At 39.1% G+C, this 27,845-nt stretch overlaps 6 protein-coding genes across 17 annotated transcripts in view; 3 read left to right on the top strand and 3 right to left on the bottom strand.

Moving 5' to 3' along the window:
* Window positions 1-506: 506 nt before the first annotated feature.
* LOC135597090 (LOB domain-containing protein 15-like) lies at window positions 507-3,049 on the bottom strand. Of its 2 annotated transcripts, XM_065089578.1 has the most exons (3): window positions 2,594-3,049; window positions 2,246-2,492; window positions 512-2,155 (listed from the first exon to the last, which is right to left on the bottom strand). In XM_065089578.1, the coding sequence occupies exons 1-3, from the start codon at window positions 2,605-2,607 to the stop codon at window positions 1,766-1,768; spliced, it is 651 nt and encodes a 216-aa protein (XP_064945650.1). In that variant the 5' UTR covers window positions 2,608-3,049; the 3' UTR covers window positions 512-1,765. The 2 variants fall into 2 exon arrangements, with proteins under 2 accessions (XP_064945649.1, XP_064945650.1); XM_065089577.1 differs by lacking the exon at window positions 2,594-3,049 and having other exon boundaries at window positions 507-2,155; window positions 2,246-2,587.
* Window positions 3,050-3,505: 456 nt separating this feature from the next.
* LOC103970701 (uncharacterized) lies at window positions 3,506-6,717 on the top strand. 9 transcript variants are annotated; one of them, XM_009384590.3, is made up of 6 exons: window positions 3,506-3,716; window positions 4,153-4,283; window positions 4,807-5,009; window positions 5,190-5,324; window positions 6,035-6,094; window positions 6,392-6,717. In XM_009384590.3, the coding sequence occupies exons 2-6, from the start codon at window positions 4,190-4,192 to the stop codon at window positions 6,530-6,532; spliced, it is 633 nt and encodes a 210-aa protein (XP_009382865.2). In that variant the 5' UTR covers window positions 3,506-3,716; window positions 4,153-4,189; the 3' UTR covers window positions 6,533-6,717. The 9 variants fall into 9 exon arrangements, with proteins under 9 accessions (XP_009382865.2, XP_009382866.2, XP_018675734.2 ...); XM_009384591.3 differs by having other exon boundaries at window positions 3,509-3,716; window positions 4,819-5,009; XM_018820189.2 differs by having other exon boundaries at window positions 3,510-3,683; window positions 5,136-5,324.
* Window positions 6,718-7,356: 639 nt separating this feature from the next.
* On the top strand, window positions 7,357-7,974 carry LOC135597088 (mitochondrial import receptor subunit TOM9-2-like). Its single transcript, XM_065089571.1, has one exon. It carries the CDS (start codon window positions 7,424-7,426, stop codon window positions 7,769-7,771), a length of 348 nt encoding a protein of 115 aa, XP_064945643.1. The 5' UTR covers window positions 7,357-7,423; the 3' UTR covers window positions 7,772-7,974.
* A 5,572-nt stretch (window positions 7,975-13,546) lies between these two features.
* LOC103970698 (two-component response regulator ORR24) lies at window positions 13,547-20,278 on the top strand. Of its 2 annotated transcripts, XR_670655.3 has the most exons (7): window positions 13,547-14,187; window positions 14,477-14,629; window positions 14,858-15,256; window positions 15,411-15,487; window positions 15,918-17,177; window positions 18,929-19,111; window positions 20,025-20,278. XR_670655.3 is itself a non-coding variant. In XM_009384583.3 (6 exons), exons 1-6 carry the CDS (start codon window positions 14,061-14,063, stop codon window positions 20,094-20,096), a joined length of 2,088 nt encoding a protein of 695 aa, XP_009382858.2. In that variant the 5' UTR covers window positions 13,547-14,060; the 3' UTR covers window positions 20,097-20,278. The 2 variants fall into 2 exon arrangements, 1 of the variants encoding a protein (XP_009382858.2); XM_009384583.3 differs by lacking the exon at window positions 18,929-19,111.
* Window positions 20,279-20,625: 347 nt separating this feature from the next.
* Window positions 20,626-22,142, bottom strand: LOC103970697 (WRKY transcription factor WRKY71). Of its 2 annotated transcripts, none has more exons than XM_009384582.3 (4): window positions 21,898-22,142; window positions 21,572-21,826; window positions 21,385-21,501; window positions 20,626-21,288 (listed from the first exon to the last, which is right to left on the bottom strand). In XM_009384582.3, the coding sequence occupies exons 1-4, from the start codon at window positions 21,988-21,990 to the stop codon at window positions 21,013-21,015; spliced, it is 741 nt and encodes a 246-aa protein (XP_009382857.2). In that variant the 5' UTR covers window positions 21,991-22,142; the 3' UTR covers window positions 20,626-21,012. The 2 variants fall into 2 exon arrangements, with proteins under 2 accessions (XP_009382857.2, XP_064945642.1); XM_065089570.1 differs by having other exon boundaries at window positions 21,572-21,836; window positions 21,898-22,052.
* Window positions 22,143-26,827: 4,685 nt separating this feature from the next.
* LOC103970696 (cinnamoyl-CoA reductase 1) overlaps window positions 26,828-27,845 on the bottom strand; it is a 1,495-nt gene continuing 477 nt past the window's right edge. Inside the window, exons 3-5 of the mRNA XM_009384581.3 lie at window positions 27,629-27,814; window positions 27,189-27,541; window positions 26,828-27,090 (exon numbers count right to left, since the gene is read on the bottom strand). Of these exons, the coding sequence (XP_009382856.2) occupies window positions 26,922-27,090; window positions 27,189-27,541; window positions 27,629-27,814 (708 nt within the window). The 3' untranslated portion in view covers window positions 26,828-26,921. The remainder of the gene's footprint in view (window positions 27,091-27,188; window positions 27,542-27,628; window positions 27,815-27,845) is intronic.

Here is a 27,845-nt window from a genome sequence, read left to right as displayed (position 1 = left end):
TCACTCATCGCCACCTGCTCTACGAACTCCTCTCACCAAGGTGAACATAGCAAACTCTACTCCTACTACTGTCTCTCATCTTTGTCCTTGAGATGTTGGTAATATACTAAGCCATATTATTTGGAGACCTTTTCCTCTCTAAATATTGTTTTCTAGGGTAAATGCACCAAAGATTTAGGTATCCAACTCTGGTTTTCTTTGACCTAAAGAATTCATTCAGAAGTGGCTTCAAATGAACCTAGGGATTCTCTTCCTCAGGTAGCTTGAAGCTGCATTGACTTCTGTCATGAAACACTGAATAATTTGTGAACATATGTTCCACAAAAGAAAAGTTACAAGAAATTACTTCCAGTGATATGTGCACAATCAATGCAAATACTCTTACAATATTTACTAAATATCTGGATGAAATTAAGGTCAAACAAGTATAGTTCTGGTTATATATGTCATCTGAATCCTTTGTAGGCACTATTAACTCCCTGAAAAGTCAATGCCTCACATAAATGCTGATGCAGTGGAGGCATGATTTAAAATCTCCATGTGTTGCCCAACGATTTAACAATGTGGTTGATGAAACCCTTCCTTCCTCTTTGATTAAGTGAAAACAGTACATATATAATGAATATAAAGGACAATAGCTTGCACTACACCACACCCTACAGAACATCCACAAAGTCTTCACAACCTACAACCCAAACAAAGCCATTGATTTCTGTGGCTTCAAGTCTACATTTCAAACTTTGCTGCATGAGGAGTGAGCTGTTATCTTGAACACAAATTAAGAACATGACATGGTTTAATATTGCCGCAGAGTCTAACTGTTGCTGCTGGTGTATTGAGAGTGAAGACAGGTCCTGATGCGACAAACTGAAGCAACCATGGCGGTGGACCAAATCCCATCACATCAGTAGAACCCCTTGTGAGAATATATTAGGGTTACCAGTGGAAGGAGAAGAATGCAAGGAAGGATGGGAAAGCTAGGAGACTGTGAAGTCACAGTTCCCCATGAGTATTTTAGTTGTGCTTGTGGAAGTCTGCAAGCCAAGGAAACACACCTGGTTTTAGAATTCAAGTAGCTGGCAAATCCCATTGACCAACCAGGCAACAGTTCCATCACAGGATGAGAGACTTGGGTTTTGCCGAGAATGATAGATCAAAACCTACTCCTCCATGTTGATACATCAAAGAGGATGACCTTTCTGAGTATGAGGTCAGGTTAGCTGTGAAGATTCCCAGTGTGAGTGGGTTAGCCACATGACCAAATTCTCACAAGCTTCTATTCTCTCTCGCATAGGGAGGATCCATCAAGCATACTTCCTGTCCCCCCTGGGATTTGAGAGAGGGAGAGTTAAAGGTACAGACAAACATGTGAGAAGGCCCTGTTCCACTTGTTCATTGAAGAAGAACCATTGACAGAAAGAAGGAAAAAAGATTGTTTATCTTGTTAAAGCTTGGATTCCATGACCAGCTGTTCCTAGCAGAAGACCACTTCTGTACTCTTGACATGTGGGGGGAAAGCTCGTGATCTAACCTACTCGACACTATTCCAAGCATAGATCCACATCTCATCTCCCACCAAAATGAGAAGAACAGTAAAGCTTAGTGTTCATAATGGAGCTGCATCAGTTATGCAGTAACCTAGTCAAGAATGGATTGGCAGCAGAAATTAACATAATACAAAAGGGATAATTGAAGCCCCTCACTTGGGATCACCCTTCGACAACAATACGATGTTACCTCTCTCCAATGCATGTGCCAAGCAATCTCAGCCGAAGTATGCGACATTGTGGTTCGTGGTAATGGAGCTGTAGTTGGTGGAGCTGGAAGGAAGGGAAGTGTAGTTGGAAGAGGAGGCGGCGTCGGTCACCGGAGACAGCGATGGCAATGGCACAGGTGGTGGTGCAGCCACAGACACCGCCGCCGACGGAGGAAGCAAAGCAGCGTGAGAGGTGGGGATGATGTTACCACCTGCTTGCCCGTACTTGTGTTTCAAGATCTCAGCCCTCACCGCTTGCAGCTCCGCCTCCAAGGCCTGGACTTGCTGCTGCAACGCCGAGATCGCCCCCATGCACCCGTACACGGGATCTCTGAGCCTTAGGTTCGCCTCGTACACAAGGCTGTTGGCTGCATCAGCTCTCTGGGGCTCGGGAACTTCCTGCTTGACGACGACGACAACAACACACAGGGTTTGCATAAGAACCTGCAGAGACATGAGCAGGAAGAGAAGAAGCTGGCTGTGACCAACCATTAGCATCTTGGAGACGTTGCTTGCACCGAAGACTTTATGCACCAGGGCAAACTTCTGAGGCTCGTGAGGCGAGAAGTAAGGAGAGAAGGGGCAGTCCTGAGCGCACCGCCGCCGCAGGAGCTTGCATGCGGCGCATGGGGTGATGGTGTTTAGGGTTCCGACGGGGCCTACTTGCCTGCCGATCCGATCGGTGATGCCGTCAGCTTCTCTTTTGATCTTCTTGCCGACCTCTTCCATCCTCTCCCTGAAGTGCAACGGCATAAACCAACAACAAGAACACCATCAATTTCTAGTGCAAGATTCTTGAAGAAGGAGGCTCATTCTCCCCTCTCCTATTCTGCTCACCTTGGTGTGGACATTGAGGCATGCTCCTTTGCGCTGGCTATGGAGTTGGGGACAGGGAGGAAGAAGAATGGAGGCAAAGAGAAAGGGGAATGTGAGAGCACAAAGGTGGAATATGAGCAAAGGAAGGAGTACTTGGAAGCGAGGTATTAGAGGACACTGGACCGAAGCTTAAATCATAGATAGATACGTAAAGGGAAGACAACAGTGAGATTATGGTGAGAACAAGGACTGCTGGCTTCTTGTTTGGTTGCAGCTGCTGATGTTTCTGCTTATGAGGAGAGAGAGAGAGAGGTGTGCTTAATCTGTCATGCCACCTCCGACGTTGACTTCTGTAAGAAACCAAAGGAAAAGTCTCAGATGCTCAGCTTTTGAGAGGTCTCTTCCATCTCTTTCTGTGGAATGAATAGAGACATACGATTAGCTTGGAAGCACTCTCTGTAAAAGGAATTGGTATACCAAAAAGACACATGCATTGAATTCAGAATGATTGCTACAGACGCAATATGATAAGAGAGGCAATATTTCATAGAACCCAATCTATTGGATTTGGTTCAATCCGATTCCTGCAGTCGAACCGAACCGATAAATAATTTGATTATCTCTAATCTTTTCGATCGACCCGGCCGGTTTATTAGACGGTGATTACTTGGACAGAAGGTGTTCGGAGGATAGTTACCATGGGGTCCACGTGGGTCCAGAATCTTTCTCCACTAACGAGGCGGGTTATAGGCTCAGCGTGGGGATCAGCAAACAGATAGCTTACAGTTTTCAACGGTTAGGATCTTCCGATCTGCAGTGGACAGCGGTCCCCGCTACATTTGTGCAAAGATTAGAGGCCGTTATCCATGTTTGCTGCCTCTTAAGGGACACGAGAATTATAAACCTGTTGTGATACGAGTCGAATACGGATTTGCACCGCTGTTCCGTTTCCATATTGTGCTTCGTGTTCCGTCCCGATCGGAGGACGTGCTCGCGATCGCCCCTCGACGGCCTGTCCGCTTCTCTCCTTCGATCCCCGTCAAGAACTCGGATCGGAGAGGGAAGATAGAAGCGGAGCAGCCGCCGCCAAGAAACCTTCTTCGCTCTTCTCGTACGTCCTCTCCTCATCTGATCGAGCGGACCGGTGATTCCCCACCCTGTTGCCCCTCTTCGTCTCGTTATACCTGATGTATTATTGATTAATTTACGATTGGAGTTCTAATTTCGTCCCTTTTTTTTCGTCTTTTGCTGTGTTTGTTTCTACTTTCATCCGATGAAATTCGTTTGTTGCTTCTAATTCTTATTGATTTAAGTAAATCACCGTAATTGAGGCATGAATTGGTGACTTCCACTGGGAATTTGGCATATGAGTTGGCTTAAAGGGGCCGATGAGAAATTCACTAGGGTTTGCTAACGAGCTGCTTTTTGTGGTCGTTTCGGCATGGAATTGGACTGTTTAATGATACTTATAACTCGGTTATCAGGTGCATTTGGTTATAGACATTGCTAACGTGCTGCTTTTTGTGGTCTTGTCGGCATGGAATTGAACTGTTTAATGGTACTTATAACTCGGTTATCAGGTTTTGTATCAGGTGCATTTGGTTATAGACAAGATCGATGGCTTTGAGAGAGGGGTTCTTCCTTCTTCTTGTACTTGTTATGAGCTGGGCAAGTGCTGATGCCAGAAGTTTGAACAATTTTGATATTATGGGTATGGCATGATGATACACTTTCCCTTTGTTTTATTGCAGATAACATTTGGTCTTTTCTACTCTCATTTTTCTTTTTGCCAGTCTTATAAACACTACTGGTAGACATTCATGTAATTTTGTTGAGCAAGAGATTTAAATTGGTATTGAATTTTTTTTCTTTGTACTGTGAAACATAAGAGTCGTACATGAAGAACTTTCAGATAGAATTATAGCCCAATGGGAGCTTAGAATTATGTTGTAACAGGTTCTGTATGCAAAGTTTTCTGACCGATGATAAGATTAGGAATCGGCCATAGTAAAACCATTTTTGTTCATGAAGCTTTTTCATTCAGCATTACTTACGCTTACTCTGTTGTTTTGTGTTTTTAAGATTTTGATTGAGAGCAGACCTTTATATGATTGGATTTCCTAAGCTACCTTTTTTGCTTTCCAGCAGTTATCTACTGCCAAACGCCTATGACTTGTAAAAGTTGAATTGGTTGTAGCTTCTAAAAAAGGAAAACAGTAATCTTTATCTGACAGTTCCCATCACAGAAGCAGGCATCGAGAGACCTCAAAGCCAGAGTAAAGTAGCCAAAGTAGACGAGGGCTATGATCAACTGTGCAAGTTGTGTGAGAACTTTACTGCACAGGCTACCCAATATCTTGGAGAAAACAAGACTCAAACTGAGATAATTGAGACACTTCATCAAGCATGTTCCGAGCTGAAGCCTTTCAAGGATCAGGTAATTCTTGATGTCATGAGTAGAAATTGTTGCAGGTTAGAATTTCCTGACCAGTTGGAAGTTTTTCATTGCTTATGTGGTCATGATAGTTGATTCCTTTTTGGCTTGCATCACATTTTCTGGCAGTGCATTCTGTTGGTCGACTACTATGCCTCACTTTTCTTTGTTGAGATCTCTAAGATACATCCGGAGGAGTTCTGCACAAAGTTCAGTCTTTGTCAGGAGAGATTATCTGTCAAGAGTGATGATGCCTGCTCTCTGTGTCATGGTGTTGTTGCTAAACTACTTATGAAACTGCAAGATCCTGACACACAGGTAATTGAGGGACTTTTTGTGTCAGTTTTGTTGTTCCAACTCCATTTGCTTCTTCATTTCATTCTACCCTGTGTCCGCAATACCAGAGTGGAGATTATGGTAATAAAATCATTTTTGAATAAACTTCTTTGACTAGCAACTGTTACTGTAAGGATTTTTTTAATGATAAATTGCCTAAATTTACATCAAATGCCGGTATTATTTCATCAGATTAATTGAAATAGCATTTGGACTCAATATCATTTCTTCAACAGGGGACGAGTATATTTTAACAGTACACAAATATTTATATCATGCTTTTGTGATCTGTTTGCATGTAGCAAATGACTCTTTTTCATACTACAAATTCATGCAAGCCCCCTGGTACTGGATGAGTTCTTTCTTTTTCCTTTTTTACATGTTTGCACTATCGTCCCTCACATAACATGACACAAACGCACCTAGACTTGTAAGAAATTTCCACTATGGCTTTTGTTGCTAGATTCTCTGTTTTATATGCCAAGGTTCAAAATGCTAATCTGGTATCTTGCTAGTCCAATACCAATTGTCGCATCTGAAAAAAAATTGTTCCATGCTGGTGTCTGGTCAGTCACAGTGGTATTGGCATATGATACCCTGTCAGATTAATACTATACTGCAAAATTCCAAATTATAGTTTTTTTAATACCTCCAAATGCTAACTAAATATTAATGTTTTAATAAATTGACAGTTCGAGGTGATTAAAATGCTACTTCAGGAATGCAACAAGGTGGAGAATTATGTCCAAGAGGTAAGCTTTCAGTCACTAAACGCTTGTAAGAGGTTTAGAAAAGGTACCTGCAGTATAAATCAACATGTATGACTTGAAATAATGGTCATGTATTGTGACCAACCTAGTATTTTTATTTCAACACATGAAAGTTTCGGAATTTCACTTTGATAGATCAGCATCTCTCTCTCATGGTACTTGACTAGATCTTGTCATTCACTAGCTTTCATATGGACATCACGCCTATATCTGGTTTTCCAATCATCTTAACTGAATAAACTTGTTACTTGTTTATCCTTTCTCCTCTTCACTGAACAGTGTAAGAAGATGGTCCTCCACTATGGCCCTCTGATACTGGTCGACGGCGAAAAATTCCTAGAGAGCACAGATGTTTGTGCTGCCATGCACGCATGCAAGACCAGCCAAGCAGAACTCGTCAGCACTGCCTTGGTGGCATAAACATCCTTATAGCATGATACTGCACACAACGTACCCACATGGAGAAAATGTGAAATGATAAATCATGAAGATGCATGGACCCAGCTAACCGATTATCAAAGATAATTGTCTGTCTATTCAGTTGTAAGCTGTATGTTTGGGATGCAACCTTCAGTTTTCTATTTCACTAAACTTGTTTTTGTCTATCTCTTCTAGTTGTGACCTGGGTTTGCATCCATCTCACTAGGCTTGATTGTTCATCTACTGAAGATACAGATCCAAAGTATTGAGAAGCACAACAAATGAGGTTGTTTCAAGCTATACTCCTTGGCTACATTAGAAGGCCACTTATTATACGGAGAAGGGTATGAGTCTTTCTCCATGTTAGACAAAAACAGATTTCCATCCATATTGACTGGTATAAATGTGTCCTAAATTTCCTTTCAGCTAATCTAACCCATACAAATTCATCGACTTGTAAATGATAGCATATTCATTGCATATTTTTACCCTCTCATAAATTATTATTATTATTAAAACAAACATATATATATATATATATAATATTTTTTTTAATCTGACATTGTGTCTGACAAAGTCAGTCTGGATCATTACTTCAATATCATGTGTATCTTCTATTAAATATCAACACAGTCTTCCTATGTGACTTATTTTGACCGTCAACTCCCACCTCCTCCGGCTCGGGTCGGATCCGACCCGATTAGAGTTGGGCATGGAATTCGGCTCCACCATCCCATGATATCATGTTCCCATCGATCCATAAACGGATCGGGTACGCGTGGATCCGATCAGCCGATAGAAATCCGATCAGGCAACGAACAGCCCGACCTCTTTAGGTCGAGCCGCCGCTCCCCGCCTGTTCTCGCGAACCGAAGCCGAAGGAATCGTAGTATGTCGTCGTCTTCTTCGAGTCGAAGGGCTTCGCTTCCGCGGCGGGGCGTCGCCGACGGCGCCAGCGAGGGCGTCCTGGCCCGCGTGTCGAGCTCGATCTCGCAGTCCTGGATCGTCGCCCGGGGGAAGGCGGCCGCCGCCGAGACCGGCACCGTGGCGAAGAAGCTCCTCCGGAGCACCGGCAAGGCCGCCTGGATCGCCGGCACCACTTTTCTCGTCCTCGTCGTCCCCCTCATCATCGAGATGGACCGCGAGCAGCAGCTCAACGAGCTCGAGATGCAACAGTCCACCCTCCTCGGCACCCCCACGCCGCCTCAGCCCTACGCCTCCGCGGCCCCCGCCAAGTGAACACGACGATCAGGTCAGCGCCCGATCTCGCCCCCCTTGATCTCCGCTGCGGATCATATGCTTCTTCTTGGGGCTTAGGTCGGCGGTCATCTTCTTGTCTTGGAAATAAGGAACTATCATGTGTCGGTTTGATGAATTAGGGTTTTGTTAGGAACTGGTAAATTTCTCTTTCTTTTTGAATCAAAATATTCATCTTGGTTTCATGATGATGCAATTATGTTGGAGAATCATCTTATATGCTTTTTTAGCAATGGTATGCGGACTACAGAATTAACTGAATCTTTGGTGGTTACCTGTACATTGCTAAAAGGGATCAATGTCAATTTTTGATGCATCAACAATTTACCTGCATGCATCTTCTTGTAAGCAGATACTTGAAGTTTGGTGTTGAAATCCTTTACCACTCTACCTTAGATTTTAGTAGGCATGGATATACAAATCATTTGAAAGAAGTCCTTATAAGGATAGCATCGTTACGAATAAACGAGGCCTCTTCTATGCCTTTTTTTGTGGCTCATGTCACTTGGTCACGAATGCTTTCTTGGTGTCTTTGATCTTTGCCTATCCTAATTGCTTGATTCTGACGATTGTTACTGCTTTGACTGATGGCTAATAACAAATGCCTTGTTTTAATCATTATTATCAGGAAATACTGCCAGATATCTTTCTCCAACCACTGTTTTTTCTGCACTCTGAATTACTCAATAGCTTCGGTTAACTACGTTGTCTGTCTAGAGTGTTCACCAGTTTGATATACTTTTTCTTTTCTTTTCTTTGTTTGTTAACCGGTTTTGATCCCTCATCTACTGTGTGATGTTATCTCTTATTCATACAAGTTCCATCTGATGGATCTTTAATAGAGAGTGTGCCTACATTAGGTTTAGATCGAGTCATATGAGCTGTAGGCTTGACTGAGCTAAGTAGTTAAGAAAGCCAATTAATGAGCTATGATTCATCGGATTAGGGTTTATATATATATTCACTTAAATTCCGTTGTGATTTTTTGATTCTTTTGAAGTAGCCCTAGAAGTGTTCAGATTTCTTGTTTCAAAGGTAGAAATCCTATTTGGAAATTAAGTTTGAGTATCATGAGGTTTTTAAAGACGATTTCAGGTCTTTCCTGTGTCGGTTGGTGTAACATAGGCTCTTTCATGTTGGAATACTTTGTGATCACATCTTTTGTTTCTAATTTTCTCCAACACTTCCAGTTTGTAGCTTCAGAATCTTTTTCTGCAACCTCGGACATATTATTAGCGATAATGAGTTCAGGATTTTTGGGTTCAGATTCTTCCTCTGGTTGGTTAGCAAACCCCAAGTCTTTATTTCATCAATAAATGTTTTCACCATCTATTCTTATGATTTAATACTTTTTGTTAATCTTATCTTTGAACTCTTCATGCTCAACTTCACACTTCCTACCTCTCATCCTCAGTGCTGTGGGTGAATTGATTTCATTGTTACCTTTCTAATGTAGCTAGTCATGTGTCTTAAGAACACATACCATCATGGTGGTCCAATCTATTCAGTCTTGGCTGTTCTCCAAAGCACAGAAATTGTAGTTGATGACACAAAATAATAGTATGATTGCTGCTAATATACTGTTTATCTTTAGTTGTAAAAGGAAAGAAAAGAAAGCTGAATGAATCACTTTACTAGCAGTAAACAGACTTGTTCTTATAGTGGCAGAAATTATAGTGGAAGGGTGATGGAAGGAATACTTGGGAGTAGAAAGATCAGGGAAGGGAAGAGAACCTATTGATAGTGAGAAAGGACAAGAGAGGGCTACACAAAAGGATTTCAACTGTTACAGTCACTGTTGTATGCTTCAGAGTGTATAAAAAGGGGAAGCAAATATGCAACACACACTTGAAATAGCCCAACAATCATTATCAAAATTGCATGCATGTAAAAAAAGGTAAGCATCACAATGTCATCATCTGTAGGATGATAATTTTAGGTCCAGAGTTATCACAAATTCATATTAGATCTTCATGTATTGCAACATGAAGACTTAACCACGATGTTATCATCTTAAATGAATCGAGATTTGCTGATATCAAATGGTATCGGACCAACTTAGTATTAAGACACGATGAGATGAGAGGATTTAGGTATGAAAGACCTCTATGTAGATAGAGACTAGAGACTCATCACGGCATGAAGTCACCACTGGGTTTCCGTTGGATGGGTGGTCGGTTACCGGTGCCTTTCCACCATAGTTGCTGCTTAGAGATGTCTTTTTAAGTATAAACTATTTTCATTAGATTAAATCTAAACAGTGTTATTTGGGATTATGCAATCAACTTTGCATGGACAAAATGATCTAAAGGGGACAAGGAAGTAAAAGAAGAAACAAATCTACTTGTATGATGACATTATACTAAATGTCATGTGAAGGACTCGTTGCACATTTGTTATAATGCGGTGGTGGGTCAGTGATGCATGGATCAAATATTAAACTGATGGCAGCAACCACTACACCTGTCACAGGTTTGACTACTAACTTTGATTAGACAAAGCCACAAGTTTGCTTTGGTAGATCGACTTGCAGGGTTGGTTACATGTGAAGGACTTGCTGTGTTCTCCAAAGACAACTCCGACAACAAAGCATACAATACATACGCTAAGCCCAACTGAGCACAGCACAGCATCATCCTGCTTGTTGTCAAAGCTTCAACCCATTGGATCTTCTCAGAGAAAGAGACAGAGAAAAAAAGAAAATGCAATCGTGTAAGAGACAGCGCAAGCAGCATCTCAAAAGTTTCTCTGATGTCTTCAAGTGTAATAACCAGCATAAGCTCCACGGATCAGCCTCAAAGCTCATCTAATTCTATGGATCAAGTGTGCTGTGTGAGCTCATCGAATTCGAATTCTTCATGGCCGTGAGAGAAGAGCTATCCCGAATGTTAGTAAGAGTCATTCGAACAGGAGGAACAGAACAATTTAATTCCTATAAAAGAAAAAAGAGATTGAAGTACCCAACTTGGTGGTGGCTGCAGTAGATAGAGAAAGAAGCTGGACTTGGGAATCTCTTGGAAAGTATGTGCAGCACATGGTAGCAAGGGAGCCATGTATGTTTGTTCTTACTTTGGTGTTTGTTCTGCATATCTATCCTTTCCAGTTGGAAATAAGCATATTTTATTTGCCCCTTCATATTTTTACATAACACACACACACACTCACTTATATATACATCCCTTCAAATATAATGTTACATATGTATGTATCACTTTAAATATTGCAATCCTCCATCCTTACCACTTTAAACTCAAGTTAACTATTACCAATCATGGTTGCCATTGAGGTTTTTTTCTTTTCTTTTAATTACCTAAATGCCCTTTATCAACATAATAGAGTTAATTTACTACTTTTTCTTTATTTTTTAATCAACTATTAGTTCTTTCTTTTTAGGAGTGTGTGTGTGTGTGTGTATATATATATATATATATATATATATATATGCTAATTTAGAAGGGATAATTATGTTGTATTTTTTGGAGGTTATGGATGTTAGTTGAAGTTTCAATATATGGATATTAATTATAATATCAACCATATATAAATTCTAACTTAAAGTTAGAGAAATTATAAAATCATTATATATATATATATATATATGTATGTATGAATAAATTTCTAACAAAAAATAAGGAAATAAAATTTCCCAACATAAGAAGACAAAGTAAACACTCAGTCACCACAAAGATAAAACAATCACCATAATATAAAATCCAGCCATGAGACATTAATTTACATATTAAACAATTCATTTGCTTTCAACAACAACATGAAAACATGCCAAGCTTTCCTCTTCGCTATAACTCTCTCTCCTCGTTGCAACAATAGAGACATAGAATTGGGCCCATTGCCACACAATAATAAAAAAGAAGGCATGATAAGATCCTCCTCCACCCCTTCCAAAGATCTAAAGGGCTTTTATATACTAAGGGATGAGAGAGGTTCGATGCGCACACCCTTCGCCATTTGTTATGGTGCTAACTCGCGTCGTGATTCGTGCCATCTTTGGGTCCGAAATGATTACCTAAGCACCACCTGACTAAAATTACGCCATGCAAAGGTGTTGCGGTCACGATTTTGAGAAAGCCACCGAGCTTTGGGGCGTTGAATACATGAAAGTGTGCTGAAGATGGGAGCTTTGGGCTGTCAATACCGATGTCAATCGGTTTATCCTTTCCAAAGGATGGAAAGCAAAGGTGCTATGGTCACGGAGCTAATTATATATTATTTTTAATTTTTTGATCTTTATATTTTTAAAAGTTATATTAGTACCTTTATATTTACAAAAATAAAATATTAAAATCGATAATTTTATATAATTAATTTTTTTTATTAAAATAATAAGATTAAATATTTTACTTTCGTAAATATAAAGATCTTAATATGATTGTTTTAATATAAAAAGTAAAATATAAAAAAAAAAATGTAATTATAGAGGATACTATATAATTAGCCTATATGATCATGATCTTATTACTAATAACACTTATAGAGTGTGTAAAGCCTAATAACACTTACCATATTCTATGCATAGCGATTTTAGCTTAATTAGCTTTTTTAAATTGAGCTAATTGTGGGTTTGAGTTGCCATAAAATGACCTCTTTTTATTTTTTCTTAATTTATCTTTAATATTAAAGCCTCTCTTGTTTTCAAAATGTTTAGATTACATCATTACAATTGTTTCTGAATAGATTTACATGTTTTACTTAATGTATAATATTAAATTTAATATTAAAAATTTAATTTTTTTTTTTTTTTTGGCAAATCACCCAAATAGGATTCTTGTATATGATAATAAAAATGCTACTAATAAAAAAATGGGTTGCTTATAAAGGCCTTATAAAATAATAATAAAAGAAAAGCGAAAATTAAGTTATCTTTAGTGGGGAGAAAGAAGGCCCGAAGCGTCGTGGGTCCCACAAGCGACGGCCAGTGGTCTCGCGCAACGCGTCGTCACGGGTCATTAGCTGTCATCCACACGCCGGAGAGGATGACGGCACGACCGTCCGATCGCCTCCTCAAGAGCAGCGTCAACTTCAGCCGCACGATCGAGCTTACGGTAATAATGCCACCACAACTCGGCGACAATTACGATTTCATGTTATCGGATCAGTTACGGATCCATTTCATGTTATCGGATCAGTTACGTCCTGTCCACGCACAACACTACATCGCACACATGAGGCTTCTCGATGAGCCTTTCTTCGTCTTGGCCAACATGAGACAAACACTTGCATATATAGATATATCTCCACCATTGCGATGTTGGTGGCATTCACCCACCGAAGCAGAAGAGACATTGGTTGGCGCCATGAGGTGGGGGCCGCCCACTTCCACTGCAAGCAAGCGACTCTTACAAAGATGTCATGAACCCAATATTAGGAAAGGTTTGGGGTCGAATGAAACCATCCCCCACAATGCTCGTCTTAATCGAATTATGTTACGCCCAATATTACAAAGAATTAGTATATAAAAATATTAATTTATGATGTATATATATATTTATTATTATTATTATTATTATTATTATTATTATTATTATTTTATAAAAAAATATTATTTATTTTTAATTGAAGACTTAAGTAGTTTAGTCGATAAAGATTTTGATTTTTCTTTATTTTTTTAAAACAAAAAAAAGAATTAAGGAAACTAACTAACAAAAGTCGCTATCAAAGAGAAAGCTGAGATCGTCTTAGCAAAACTAAATGAGAAGAAGAAGAAGCAACATATTTATCCATGGCAAGACTACTTACTGCACATATGCATTAGGAAGAAAGGCAGCCAAAAGTTGATGTGAGGACAAGAAGGTGGTCTGATCTCTACCATAGTTTTCATAGATCTCAGCCCCTGCAAGATTTCATCGACGCCTATCGTTGGTGCTCATTCATGGCAAAGTGGAGATAAGGCCAAAAAGGAGCGAGCCTCCAAATGAGGAAGAAAGGAAAGTTCCCATTTTGATGGGTGCATGAATTGAGGCAGCACCCTCTCTTCTCCTTCCTCTGATTCCCACCCTCTGCCATTCCTTCTTGCCCTATTTGACTTCCTCTCTCTCTCTCGCGCGCGCGCGCGTCCAAAGTCCACTCCTTTCTGTCTCTACACCGTCCAATTATTTACATCTTTCTTCAAAGTTTGCATCTTTCCCTCTCCCTGTTCTTGGCCGTCTCCTCCTACCTTTGACCGCAGTGTGTGTCCCTTGGGGTGTTCTTGCAGTTCCTGGGATAAGTGTGTTGTTTGACTTGCTCTGGGTTGGCAAAGGGTTGATTTGGGAGCATGACTATTGAAGAAAGCATGGGGACCAGAGATCAGTTCCCCGTGGGCATGCGTGTTCTTGCGGTGGATGATGATCCCATATGTCTCAGGTTGTTGGAGGCCCTGCTGCGCCGCTGCCAGTACAATGGTTTGTGCCAAAGTTTGCATCTTTTTCCTTTTTCGTTCGAGCATTCTTCTTATCCGATCGAATATCGTTTCCTCTCGAGAACAATTGTTTCTCGTGTTTCTAGATCGTGCTATTTCTTTCCTATCATTTAAACCTAATTCTGTGCTACTTTTTGTTTGAAAATATTGGTTTTCTTTTCTTGATTAGTCCTTCGTCTTACCTGGAAGAGAAAAAAAAAGGATCTTGTTAGTCTGAGGACAAGTTCCGGAGCTTATGGAATCATGGGTGTTTGTCTGTCTGTGTTCTTCAGTTACGACGACTGATAAAGCGATCACCGCATTGAAGTTGTTGAGGGAGAACAGAGACAGGTTCGATCTGGTTATCAGCGACGTCCACATGCCGGACATGGATGGTTTCAAGCTCTTAGAGCTTGTCGGCCTGGAGATGGACCTGCCAGTTATTAGTAAGTCTTAGAAACTTTCTTTGGATGGTTGTGGTTATCCATCGAGACTAACCTTTTGCTGTCATGTAGTATATGCTTTTGCATCTGGGATTATCCTTTATAACTGAATGATTCATCCCTCAATGTTTATATGTGACATTTGATACTGTTAAATCAAATGTAGAATAATAATTAATAGTTACTGGATGATGTGGGTGGTTTCTGAACAAAATTGAGCTTATGATGTAGTGTTGTCTGCAAATGGTGAAACCCAAACTGTGATGAAGGGAATCACTCATGGAGCTTGTGACTATCTGCTGAAGCCTGTGCGGATCGAGGAGCTGAGAAACATATGGCAGCATGTCATTAGGAGGAGGAAGTTTGAAAGACGATGCGACAACGATCCTGACGGTAGGGAGGATGGCCAAAAGTCTCAAGTTGCAAAGTCCGAAGATGGCCAAGGGGCAGCTGATCACAGTGGAAAAATCAACAAGAAACGGAAGGATCAGAGTGAAGCGGATGAAGATGATAGTGAAGACAACATGCTAGATAATGAAGACCCGTCTGCCCAGAAAAAGCCTAGGGTTGTTTGGACTGTTGAGCTGCACAGGAAATTTGTTGCTGCTGTTAATCAACTGGGTGTCGACAGTAAGTATCGTCTCAGCCATAATTTTTACTTTTCTTTAATAAAGGTGAAAAAATAAAATAAAATGGGCGTGTGCTTTACAAATGTTTTGTTGACATTTGCTTGTCTTGGCAATTACTTAAAAAATAATTTCTCTGCTTGTTCTTCCTTTTGCAGAGGCTGTACCGAAGAAAATACTTGATCTCATGAATGTGGAAAAACTAACAAGGGAGAATGTTGCAAGCCATCTACAGGCATGTTTCTTGCTTTAAATTATTACAAACAAGATTCATTGTAAGTTTTATTAACAAGTCCTGGTTGTGTAAAAGGCTACCAAACTAAGAGTTGCTCCTGGTTTTGGTTCCTCACTGGTTTCTGTCGTGAACACTTTATGAACCTAGTTCTCAGAAACCTGAAGATGGATCTACATGAGTCGATCTAATTATCTAATTAGAAAGTCTGTTTTAGATGCCTAAAATATATATGAATATTGATACCAACCCTTTTACTTTGCAATCAAGCTCATAATTGATGGATCAGAATATGTATATATGAATGTTGATACCGACCCTTTTACTCTGCAATCAAGCTCATAATTGATGGATCAGAATATGTATCGTAAAAAATCACACTTCCTCGTGCCTGTTTGTTTCTCTTCTAACTCTCCTATCTTTGTGGTTGCAGAAGTATAGGCTCTATCTGAAAAGGCTCAGCGCAGTGGCAGGCCATCAAGCTAGCATCACTGCAGCTGTCGGAGTTAGAAATCCATCCTATCTTCATATGGCCTCTTTCAATGGTCTCAGAAATTACTGTGCAATCAATGGATCAAAACAACTGCCAATCCTTGGATCCCTTCAACAGAATGGGTTTGGTAGAATGAATAGTCCTATGCTAGGAATGCATGCACTACTACCTTCTCAGACAGTTCAGCTTGGTGGTGCACACAAAAGTGCAAGCAATCCATGCAATGATTTAGGGAAGATACCAGGGATCACTTTACAAGGAAATCATCAAGTCAATTTGCTTCAGGGGGTGCCCACGGCTTTGGAGTTAGAGCAATTTCCACAACCTAAGTTAATGCAGGAAGCAAAAAGCCACTTCCCTGCAGGCTTATCTGATAGTGGACTTGCTGCTGGTCCTTGCAGTAATTCTTTTCCTAATGTTACTAACAATTCTCTATTAGTGCAAGCTAACAAGCAACACAATCAATCAGGAGGATTAGACAATTTTTCAATAGTTAGAATGCCTTCCTCGAGCTCAGAGCTTTTTGAGATTGATCTTCAAGATGTTTCTCAGTTTTCCAGTATCAGTAGATGTGATGGCTCATGGCAGGGTGCTGTTGCATCAACTGAGTATTCTGCAAATCCCTTGCCTATACTTCCTCCTTATAATCATAATGATATACGTCCTGGTAATGTTGGAAGAAACATTTCTACGGTAACTTCACATCCAGTCACCAGGACTCTTGATGAATCTCCAAACATTAAGGCTGTTGCACCTCTTTGTAATCCAACTACAAGTAATGGTGTAAACCAGGTTCGTTTGCTTAGTGCGAGCTCAGTGCCCACAGCTCTTGACAAAGATCCAAAGTTCTCAAATTTCAATATAATAGGCAACTCTCAGCAGAAATGGGATTACACATTTAATCCAAATGCCGTTTCAAGTGCTTCCTCAAGTTCTTCATTGCCCAATCTTAGGATTACTGATGCAACTGCTCAGTGTCAGACATCAGAATTTGTCTTTTCTAATAAAAATTTGGATGTTGATTCAATAGGCCAAGTGAATTTTGGTTCTCCACTCATAACACAGAATTGCATGATTGATAAGCCAACTAGTGATAGTCAGCTGAATTTTAAGGGTGAATACGACTCCACAAGTTTTCAGAGTGGACTAAATTCTGCTGGTTGCAGCTTGGATGATCTCGTGAATGCCATGATTAAACCTGTATGTATCTTTTCCCTTTACCCTTCAGTCAATCTTTTGTATTATTGTTTCTTTATTTTTATGATAATGCTAGTATAGATGGACTAAATTAGTCAAATGTTCAATTACCTAGAAGGAAGGGTGTTTACAATCAGCATTACACGGTTGGTATTATATGTGAGACACCACTTTCCCTTTGGTTGACACTGGTTCAGGAATGTCATAATCACATCAGAATTCAGAACTGTCTATCCATGGAGTTTTCTTTTGTGAAATGTAGCAGTCATGAAGTTCTAGTCACCTTGAGATGGTTAGAAAGATGATGATGAATAAGCCATCTAAACTTCTAGTCTTTTCCATATCTAAGGGGATTTTAGAACAACTTGCCGGTGTTATTGCTGAGCATAGGCACCTTGCATGAAATGTTTCTAATATGATTTACTGAATGTATTTACTTCAAAGATGTTAGTATATGTACATAGTAAGCTATAGAATATCTCATCTCCCATGAAAAAAGCTGACTGATTCTGAATATAAAGCATCCCTACGATAGGGTTATCTTTCCTTGTCGTTATGCAGTAATAGTTTCATCCTTTTGAATACCCTCTAATGACAGGAGCTACATCTAAAGTGTTCGTAATTCTGAAATCTTCTGACTGAAAGTTAGTATCATGACATCCAGAATTCCCACTCTCTTCCTTTCGCTGATTCTCGATATCCCTTCTTCCATTTTCTGTATTTTTAGCTGTGACTCTTCTTTGATGAGCCAACTGAATTGTACATTTCTTCCCTGTTTGTGCATGTAAACCCTAGGAAATAACTGACTCCAATAAGAGCTCAATCTAATGTTCCTGAAAGCAAAAAAGAACTTGCTGCTTCACTGTTTTTGGGTCAAATGACCTTGTTGAGACTCCTCTTTTACAGCTGTCCTTCAACTCCATATTGCCAATTGCCAGGATATTTAATCTATACCACCTACACCAGGGCAGTACAATATTCATACTACGATAAGATTTAGATCATTTTTTTATAATTTCCCAACAAGTTTCTTCATCAAATCACTATAACTGCACTACCTATAGTAATTTAAAAAAAGAAAAAGGAAAACAAGAAGGAACAAAGCAAACATAAGAAGAAAAACAAAGATAATATGGTAACCGATGAAGTGGAAAAGAAGGTGTATGTGCATTAATATATGGCAATTGTATGTTTATTTTCAAGGATACTGGGATAGGTGATGGCTACTAACAACACTACAATATATAAACAATTAGATCTTCAAAATTGGAATATGCTGTGGCATGGTAGATCAAGTTCATAGATGGCCTATCTCAAGATGCGATTGTTGTTGAGGTAAGTAATTAAAAAAAGATAATGTTATCAGCAGCGACATTGTTGTCATTTAAGTAAAACATATTACCTATGTTTGTTTGGCCATAGATAATAACCACTAGTTTATTGAAACCAACATACATTAGGGCAAGCTTGGGTTTTTCAACTAAAGAGGGAGTGTCATGGACTTGCATCCAAGAAAAGGATGGAAATGTCTATATCATGTGTGAAAAAAAGTCTGGTCTATGAATATCTCTATCTATTCATCAATTATTGAAACCTCTTATAGTCCTACATCTCTTTTCTGATCATCAGTCTGTCATCTATTTCCATAACAATCTTCACTCAGAATGTTGCTGATATCTTTATTGCATGACGGTGAGAACGCAAGTTGCCAATCATAGCAAGTGGACTAACTGTCTTTTTTTTCCTTTTCACAGAATCTATAACTCTAGGAATGGGTTTGTTGAGTTAAAGCAGAGAATAACTGAATGTGGAACATTTATGGGACATTTTGGGTTACATGGAGAGTTATCATTTATCAGAATATGACACAATTTATGAAAGTCTTTGCTGCCAGGTTTTGTATGAAGCAGACTATGAGCCTCAAATATGAAGAACAGGTTATTTCTGAATAGAGATATTCATTTTTCTCTGCTAGCAATTATGAAGATGGATTTAATAATAGATGGTGATGAACTCAACATACATTTGTTTTTTTTTCTTTCACTCCAGAAACAAAATAATCACCTATTTGAACCGAAGTGATATCTTGAGATTAATGATTTGGTGAACAAGCTCATCTACTTGACATGCTCGACAAATAGGTAACAGGTTTGCATGGTTAGGGGTTAGATTCTGTTAATGGTGCTTTGTGCATCCTTTTTTTTACGCCATGTGCACTTCTCTCCCTTGCTTCTTTGTTTTTATCCCTTTGCTTACTCCCTATCTATTTGAGTTCCTATGCACTAGTCTAGCTCTTGCTGGTTGTATCTCTTCCTATGCACATGGCGAACATTTGGTAGCTTTTGTGAATTTGGTCATCTGTGTATGTAGATACTTATCCCTTGTCTGCACCAATTGAACTCTTAGATTTTGTATTCTTGGACATCTTTTCATCAGTTTGACTACCTATATTGGTTCCAAATCATGTCACACCCCATAAATTCATCTCATAATTTTCAAATCTTTTAGACACAGGAAATAGTGGAAAGAACTTGAAATTGTCTTGTACTGTAATCTAAAGTAGGAGGAAATGGATCGGAAGAGGAAGATTGTGTCTCTTATACTAGCTTGTAATCCCAATTCCTCGACAGACATAATTACCCAGATTCCTCGACAAATCTTGTAGAAGTAATTTGGCCATGCTCTTTTAGTCATTCATCAAATCCATTTTTCTCGTCTTTTCTTTCTACAACAGTATGTAAATTGGGTTTGTGGACAATTTCAGATCTTTTGGTGCTATATCTAATCATGTTATATACCAGAATAAGATATTTTCAGATGTGTAATTGTTTTTAATTCTCTGCCTTTCAGGAGCACGATGAGATTGCTTTCGCGGATATGGACTTGGGATGTGATGTCTACTCTTTAGGTACTTGCATGTGAAGGTCTTTTCACAAACGATCTCCATCAATCATCAATGGAATTTAGGCAGGGCATTGTTACGACCGACACACGGTCAAGCTTGTTTATCCTTTAATATTTGTTTTTCCTAGAACAATGAACATGAGTGTAGCTGAGGAGTGTGTTATGTTGGGTGCGATAATGATACCGACCATTGTCTTTCACCTGTTCTTGCTGCATGCTTTTCTTGTTCTCTTCGACCTACCTTCCACTGTTTTTCTTCTTCCCTTTGATGGCTTGAGATGGCCATTAAGAATTTTGAGCTTCTTAATGTATTAGTTTGACTCTCCCTTCATTCATCTGGTTATTGAATTGACTGAGCTATAATGTAGCTGGTTCATCATTTCTCTCTCTAACGACTGCCCAAAGCAAGCTGAGAGCAGAGTCTCTCCTCAATCTACCACTCATCTCTACAAGTTCATTGATTGTGATGTGGCTACTCTGTCTATGGTTTCACAGTACGTATCGGTCCAAGTATCACCATATACTGATTGATAGATTATCGAAATGATTGAGATCGAAATCATCATTACTCCCAAACCATTAGATTAAGCATCCAATATGAAACTTTCAACAATGTTTGAGCACAGGAATACATAGCCTTCTCTGATCACAGTCACATGAAGGGTTAGATCAAGTAGATGACCTCAATGATGTTTTCTCATATCTACTGTTGCAGTTGAAACGATCCTTCAAATGCTGCATCAATACAGCATTTCCATGAGGATTTCTTTTGGTGTGATGTGATTCTCCTCCTTTTCAGCATCATCATCCCTTTCTCGCCTCCTCAGGAAACCGATCTTACAGTGAAATCTCTTCTCTTGCTGAAACATTCCAGCTCTTCATCATTATCATCATCATCATCATCATGGAGAAGACACATGGAACGATGAGGCTGTTACTTGGTTGGAGGAGGAGATGTCTCAGACATCCTTCCGGAAATGGCAGCAGCCATAGCAGCTCTGAAATCTGGATTGTTCGTCAGGGACACAGCCATCTGCTCCACCAAACTGCGCTGCGGATTCGGCGGCTCTACTTCCTGCGGCCGCCTCGGTGGTGCAGGAGCACTGCGGCCTGATGCGTCCGGAGCTTCAGGACGAGAGGATTGGCCGTGGCTGTGCTCGCCCTCGTACGTCGCAACCAACATGGACGCGTCCTCCGCGCTTCTCTGGACCTGCAAGGCAACAACACGATATCATCAAGCGAGATCAGTAGACAGCATTTTGATGGAGGGAGGAGTTCTCATTTCTTCTCCGGATTCATCCATCACCTTCTTCTTGACAGAGCAAGCTGGGGCAAACGAGCACCTGAAGTATGCTCTCGGGCATGGGTTATCTCTGGTTACCTTCTGACCATATTTCCGCCATTGATACCCATCTTTGACCACCTAAACAAGATCGATTCGAGTCAGCAATGAGAAGCTCGTAGGTTCATGTGAGGGAGTTTGGGGAACTCACGAGGCTCGAATCCGATGGATCAGTGAGAACGTACAGCTTCGAAACCTTCGGCTTACGCTCTTCCTCCTTAACCCGCTTGGACGACTCCTCGCTTGAGCTGCTCCTCGCATCGTCCCTCTTGCATGACGAGGTCTTGGGCATCACCACCCCAGTCATGTGACTCCGAAGCGTGCTGTAGCTGGCCGCCATGTCCGAGAGCATCTCCTTCAGCCTCTTGTTCTCCTCGTTGGCGCGGCCGAGCTCGGCCTCCAATGCCTTCACCGGACTTAAGAGCAACCAAATCAGATCTTTATCGACTACTGACGAACATGAAGATGCTGACTCACCTCCTTCTTATTTTCTTCCACGGAGAGCTTCTCGCCGTCGAACCGAAGGGAGCCGATGGTGAGATCGAGATCCACGGAGGACGTCAGGTCCATGATTTGCCGACTGGTAAGCCTCCTCTTGATTTGAAGCTATATATATATATATACACACTTATATATACAGTGGTAGATTGAGAGAGACAGAGAGAGAGCTTGTCTTCTTCAGGTATGAGACTTGCCTGCCTGCGTAGTAGTATTGAGATGTGGATTCTTGATGGTGTCTTATATTAGGTATGAGATGATGAGGATACTTATGTTTGCCTCGTGCTTCTTCGAAATAGTGGACGGTGATGGGACCGGAGGAGGAAGGCGAAGAAGAAGAAAAAGCTACAAGAGCAAGCAGCCGACGCACTCGCACACCAAAATTAAACCCACGTGCTAGAATAAAAGACACGGGTGGGACCCGCGGAACACGGCAGGGGTCAAGTGGGTGAGAAGAAGCGGAAAAGGTCAGAAAAAAATAACACGTGCTAAAAAAGCACGTGCTGCAAAAAAGCATTGGGCGGGGCCCCCGGTCGGTGATCGTTGGACCTTCCGCCACGTGGATTAGAGCACGTTTTTTTTGGGTTCCTGTATATTTATTGATATACCTTTTACGCATCAAAATGATTTATAATAACTTGTATTGTCAACTAATTTATCACATTTTTTATTTTTAAATATTTTTTAAATGATAAATAAATTTAATTATTTTTTTATTTTTTTAGAAAAAAATATAACACTACTCTGATTAATCTAACCTCGAGAGTGAATTAAAATTTTATAAGATCAGAAACGAGAAAGGTATATGATAATCCTCGCCTCGATGAAGAATTATAATAAGGTAGAAGATTGATCTTAAAATCATAATAATTTAATAAATTTTAAATTTTAAATTGAAAATTTCCATACAAGTTTATCGTATGAAAGTGATTTATTAATCTTGAGATGTTAGGCATATCTTTTCCATGTCTATTTCTTTCCTTTCCTCTGAAAGTGATTTGTTCTCAATTCTTCTACCTTTAAGTAAAGAAAAGGCCATCATTTCGACAAAAGAATCCCAATAAAACTCAGGAAAAGTAGCAAGAAATCACATTGAAAATGTGTAACGTGCCCTATAAGAGATTCTTCCTCTTGGGATGTATCAATTCAAGTGGTCACAACAAAGCAAAAGATCATTGGATCTCATGTCACTTTCCTTTTTCCTTTTGAATGAATATTCAAGGAGTTGGAAAGATTTGCTTCGAGTCTTCCATCGTACTAACAAATCGTGAGAGAAGAAAAGTTGTGGAAATCACTCTAAAAATGTGTTACATGCCTTGGCTCATGCAAATTGTGTTTAGAAAGCACACCTCCATTGTCTAAGTCTCCAACCTAAACCACCAAAGTCTTGACTCACGAGGAGGAGTGTGACGACCATATGTCTCTCCAATTTCTTGATATTTGAGTTGCAACAAGAAGAAGAAAAAAAACATGAACCATGTAGAATTAATTCACTTTGATATCTAAGCGAAGTAGGACTTTAGGAGTTAGGAAGTTTAAATTGAGATTCCAATGATTTGTTATCAATGGAGATAAACAATTGAGGAGAAAACCAATTTAACTCTCAATATCGAAGTACGCATCAATACATATCATCGATTAGTATATTGTTACGTCCAAATACGTGTGTCAAAAAAATGGGAAAATAATGAAAATTTCTTCTATTTTTCTTAAAAAGAAATATTTAAGAATTTAGGCACTAATCTAAGACATAAATATAGGTATTTCAATAATAACACGTTATATTAGGGAGAATATGAGTGAATAGATATAAAGACTTAGCTTTTAACCATAAAAATATTTAAGGTGATATTAGTTCGAAATAAGTGGGATAGTAATAGTTGATATCAGAGTGAGAGTTCTAAACTTTTTTACCATATCACACACGCGTACACACGATTCAAATTTCATTTTTTTTTTTATGATAAGAATATAAAATTTTAATCATAATATAAATTTTGATTATCTCTCGTCTAGAGATTTGATGTAATCAAATCAAATAATTAAGTTAAAAATTAATTATTTTTTTATACTTGTCATTGTAATTTATGAAATCTTAATGTATTTCTTTCTTTGTTAATATAAATTAGGAAATAACTATTAAGTATTCCAAATAGGATGATATTATATTTGTTAGTATGTTAAATAGAAATAATTTATATTAAATAAATATAAAAATAAAAATAAATTTTCTTTAATAGAGGCTCAACTTTTCGGGAGAGATTTCTCTTATTCGTTATTCACTTAGCCAAGCCTAGCAACGAGAGGAACGATGAGTTACACGAGAAGTATGTTTCCCTATATTTCTTAAAAATAAAAGTTTTAATTTTTATTTTGATTCTTTAAATGTTGATAGTTTTGTAGTTTGAAAATATTTATCAATTCTTTAAATGTCAAAATTTTTATTATTGTATTAAAATCTTTTCGTTGAAGTTTTTATAATGTTCTTTGACCACTGCTTAAGTTTTATTTTTAGATTTAAATATGTTAAAAATTTATATATTTTATGTATTAAATATATTATATTTTCTGACATTATAATTTATCTTTAATCTTATCTAGATCTTTAATCTTATCTCGATTAGAATTTATGTTAGATTAAAATATGTTATCTAAAATTATGATATTCTTTGATTTGAAGTTTAAAATATGTAATGATTTAAAATTCATTTGACTAGAATATATTAAAATTATAAATGTGTTGAAAGTATGATTTCTATTTGAATTTAGAAGGTTATTTCCTTGTATTAAAGCTTATCTCTCTATCTATCTTTTAATGTGTTATTATGTTTTTGTTTATATAATTGTTAGTAAATATATGTTGTGGTATGAAATTGGATATGAATTGAATTAAAATTGCTTACAAGCTAGGCCCAACTTATAGGTCAAGCCACAACCCACTGGCTAGGCGCAATCAGTAGACCAGGTCTAACCCGTAAGCCAAGCCCAACCCACAGGTTAAGCCTTGGCCCATAGGCTAACTAGTCCATGAGCCAAGGCTGAGCTAGCCTTGTGTGATGCATGTCTAGTCATGTATAATACATATAACTAGTAGATGGGCTGACCCAATCTAACTCAATATTGTTGTTCTGAGCCCAAATTTTGATTGAACTAAACTAATTAGTTTTGATCGATTCTGATTCCGAATTGATTGACTTATTCAAGTTAGTTTAACCTAAATTGAATCTAATCTAGTCCAAATTATACTATTTTATGGTGGTTTCAGATCAATTAAATGAGGATTAGAGATCGATTCAGTTAGGTTCTAGTAAATTGAGTTCAATTAGATCGATTGAACTAGGGTTCAAGTCAATTGAGGACTAATTTATATAATTTGATATTGATGATATTTAAAAGAGATGTTTTAAATATGTTATTTCATCTCGATACGGACATGATCCGTGTGAGATTATGTTATGTCCATGTCGAGAGTAGGTAGGGTGATTCCCTTCGGGGATTAGCAGGCTATCAGACATGATGACTAGACGGTTCCTCGATCAGCTATTGGGAGGAACATGTCCCCACTTTATCGAGTGAGGGACACAACTTCAATCCGTTGTTAGGAGTGCGATATGAGTTCGCCTCTATCTGTCGTTGGGATAACACAAACTCATCTCGTAGGATAAAGTCTCTTCATTCGTTGTCGGGGGAGTGCTCCTTCGGGTATTTGATATACGCTAATAGGATGATTGAATTTTGATCATGTATTCATTTTAAGTTGACATTTGGAGTTCCTACTCAACGTCGCTGAATTTTCTTTATTTTTGATTTTCAGAGCAACCTCCCTCTAATACTAAGTCGAATTCCAATGAAAAGCAGACCTTCCTCTACCGCTAAGTAAATCACTTATGATTCTTGAAGTTAACATCGTTATATTTATTTTTTTACTTATGATTTGACTAATAAATAAATTGTAATAAATATTTATAAACGATGAATAAAATAATATTTATCTACTAAATTTTATATGTAAAAAAAATCCCACTTGAAGTTAGGCCAAAGATTTAGGACCTCTCGTTTAGAAGGTTAAGACTTAAGTTAGGCTAAATATTTAGGACCATTTAAGATACAAATCACAGGTCACTTGGCAAGAAATAGGTACAAAGGCTTAAACGTGTTAGATCCATAAAGTTAATGAGAAAAATTGTAGCATGGAATATAATACTCAAATATTTTTTTATTTCGTGTGGAAAAAGGTTGGAGCAAAATTGAACCCAACATCGACTTAGTTCAGTGTCGAGTCATTGAATCATTGGTTGAACCGATGGGTTTACTCGTTAGGTTATAAGTTTAATTATATATTATATAAAATAAAAATTGAGATTAATGATGATAAAAAGATTTTCATCTCTTTCAAAGTAATTTAAATACGTACAAAAATATCTTAAATTGTCAATAAATAAAAAATTGAAATCGATATAATTAGCGAACCAAACAAGTGGAAAATTTTTATTCTTGATTTTTTCGACCCAATCAACAGTGCAATTAAGTTTCATAACTAAGGTCTTACGTTTGATAGATCGATCGAGGATAATTTTTATTTATTTTTTAAGATAAATTACTAACATTTAAGATAAATTGTTTGGAGGACAATATATTCAGAAGAAAAGGAATTCATTTTTTTCAAATATCTATTTAAATATAAACCCCTTAAAATAGTTCCAATGATCTTAGTATATTGTTCCTCGGTGGATCTAAAGAAGTTGAATAATAATAATAATAGTAGTAGTAATAATAATAATAATAATAATAATAATAATAATAATAATAATAATAATAATAATAATAATAAATTTTGTTAATATTATTAATTATTCTTTTGGTATATACCGTACTCTTATTTTCCATACGCACAAGAAATATTAGCTTGGGAATGTCGTTAATATATGGACAGTATAATTACTGTTATATATTATATGTAGGCATAATGCATGCGCAGCTGCCCACAGCAGTGTGACGAGGGATCAGTTGTGGGAGATACAGGAGACGATGGGGAGAAGGGCTTTCTCTTGAAGGCTCTTGACAGTCTCCAAGAGGCACTGCGTCACAGGAATGAACTGGATTCCCAGGTCCTTGAGCTTCTTGTTCGTGAATCTGTAGCCCTTCTTTGGGGGATTCACCTCGTCCTTGCACCTGCATGCAACCATTTCCAGAGGTAGCTCATCAACCAAAACGAGGTGGCCATGCTCACCAAGACCGAGAAGGACGATGGTAGGTTGGAGGAGAGTTACCTCGTGGGAATGGGGTACTCCGGGAAGAACTTGGCGAGTATCCGGACCACCTCTCCCCTGTGCAGCGTGCTCTCTGCGCAGATGTACCGGCCCTCCGACTCCGGCGCCTCGTACACCCTTATATGGGCCTCGGCGGCGTCCCTCACGTCGACGTACGCCTGCGCCGCGTTCACGTACGTCGCTGCTGACCCCGTCAAGTACTTGAGCACATGGGCTGTGCTGGCATTGAGGGTCGGCTGCAGCAGCGGCCCCAGCGTCAGCACCGGGTTCACCACCACCAGGTCCAGCCGCCTCTCCCCCGCCACCTTCCATGCGACTTGTTCCGCCACCGTCTTCGCGTAGCAGTACCAGTTCTGCATCCACCGCCACCACCATGCAGTCGATGATAGAAGATTAATGCTTAGGTCATTCCACATCGCAGGTATGAGCTGGTGGTGCACCTCGGTGACCTTGCAGTAGTCGAGGTCGCTCCAGCATGACTCGTCGACGGCGGCATCGAGCCCGCGGTTAGGGTTCATGTAGACGGCGCCGATCGAGGAGGTGAATACCACACGTCGAACTGCGGCGTCGGCTGCGGCATTCATCACGTTCCACGTGCCCTTTATCGCCGGCTCTATCATTTGCTCCTGCATGCAGAGGATTCACCCACCACATGGA

The sequence above is a fragment of the Musa acuminata genome, chromosome BXJ1-11 (genome assembly GCF_036884655.1).
Source record: "Musa acuminata AAA Group cultivar baxijiao chromosome BXJ1-11, Cavendish_Baxijiao_AAA, whole genome shotgun sequence".
In the NCBI taxonomy this organism is placed as follows: Eukaryota; Viridiplantae; Streptophyta; class Magnoliopsida; order Zingiberales; family Musaceae; genus Musa; species Musa acuminata.
The sequence above is the reverse complement of the archived record's forward strand: the minus strand, read 5'-3'. Positions and strand labels throughout refer to the sequence as shown.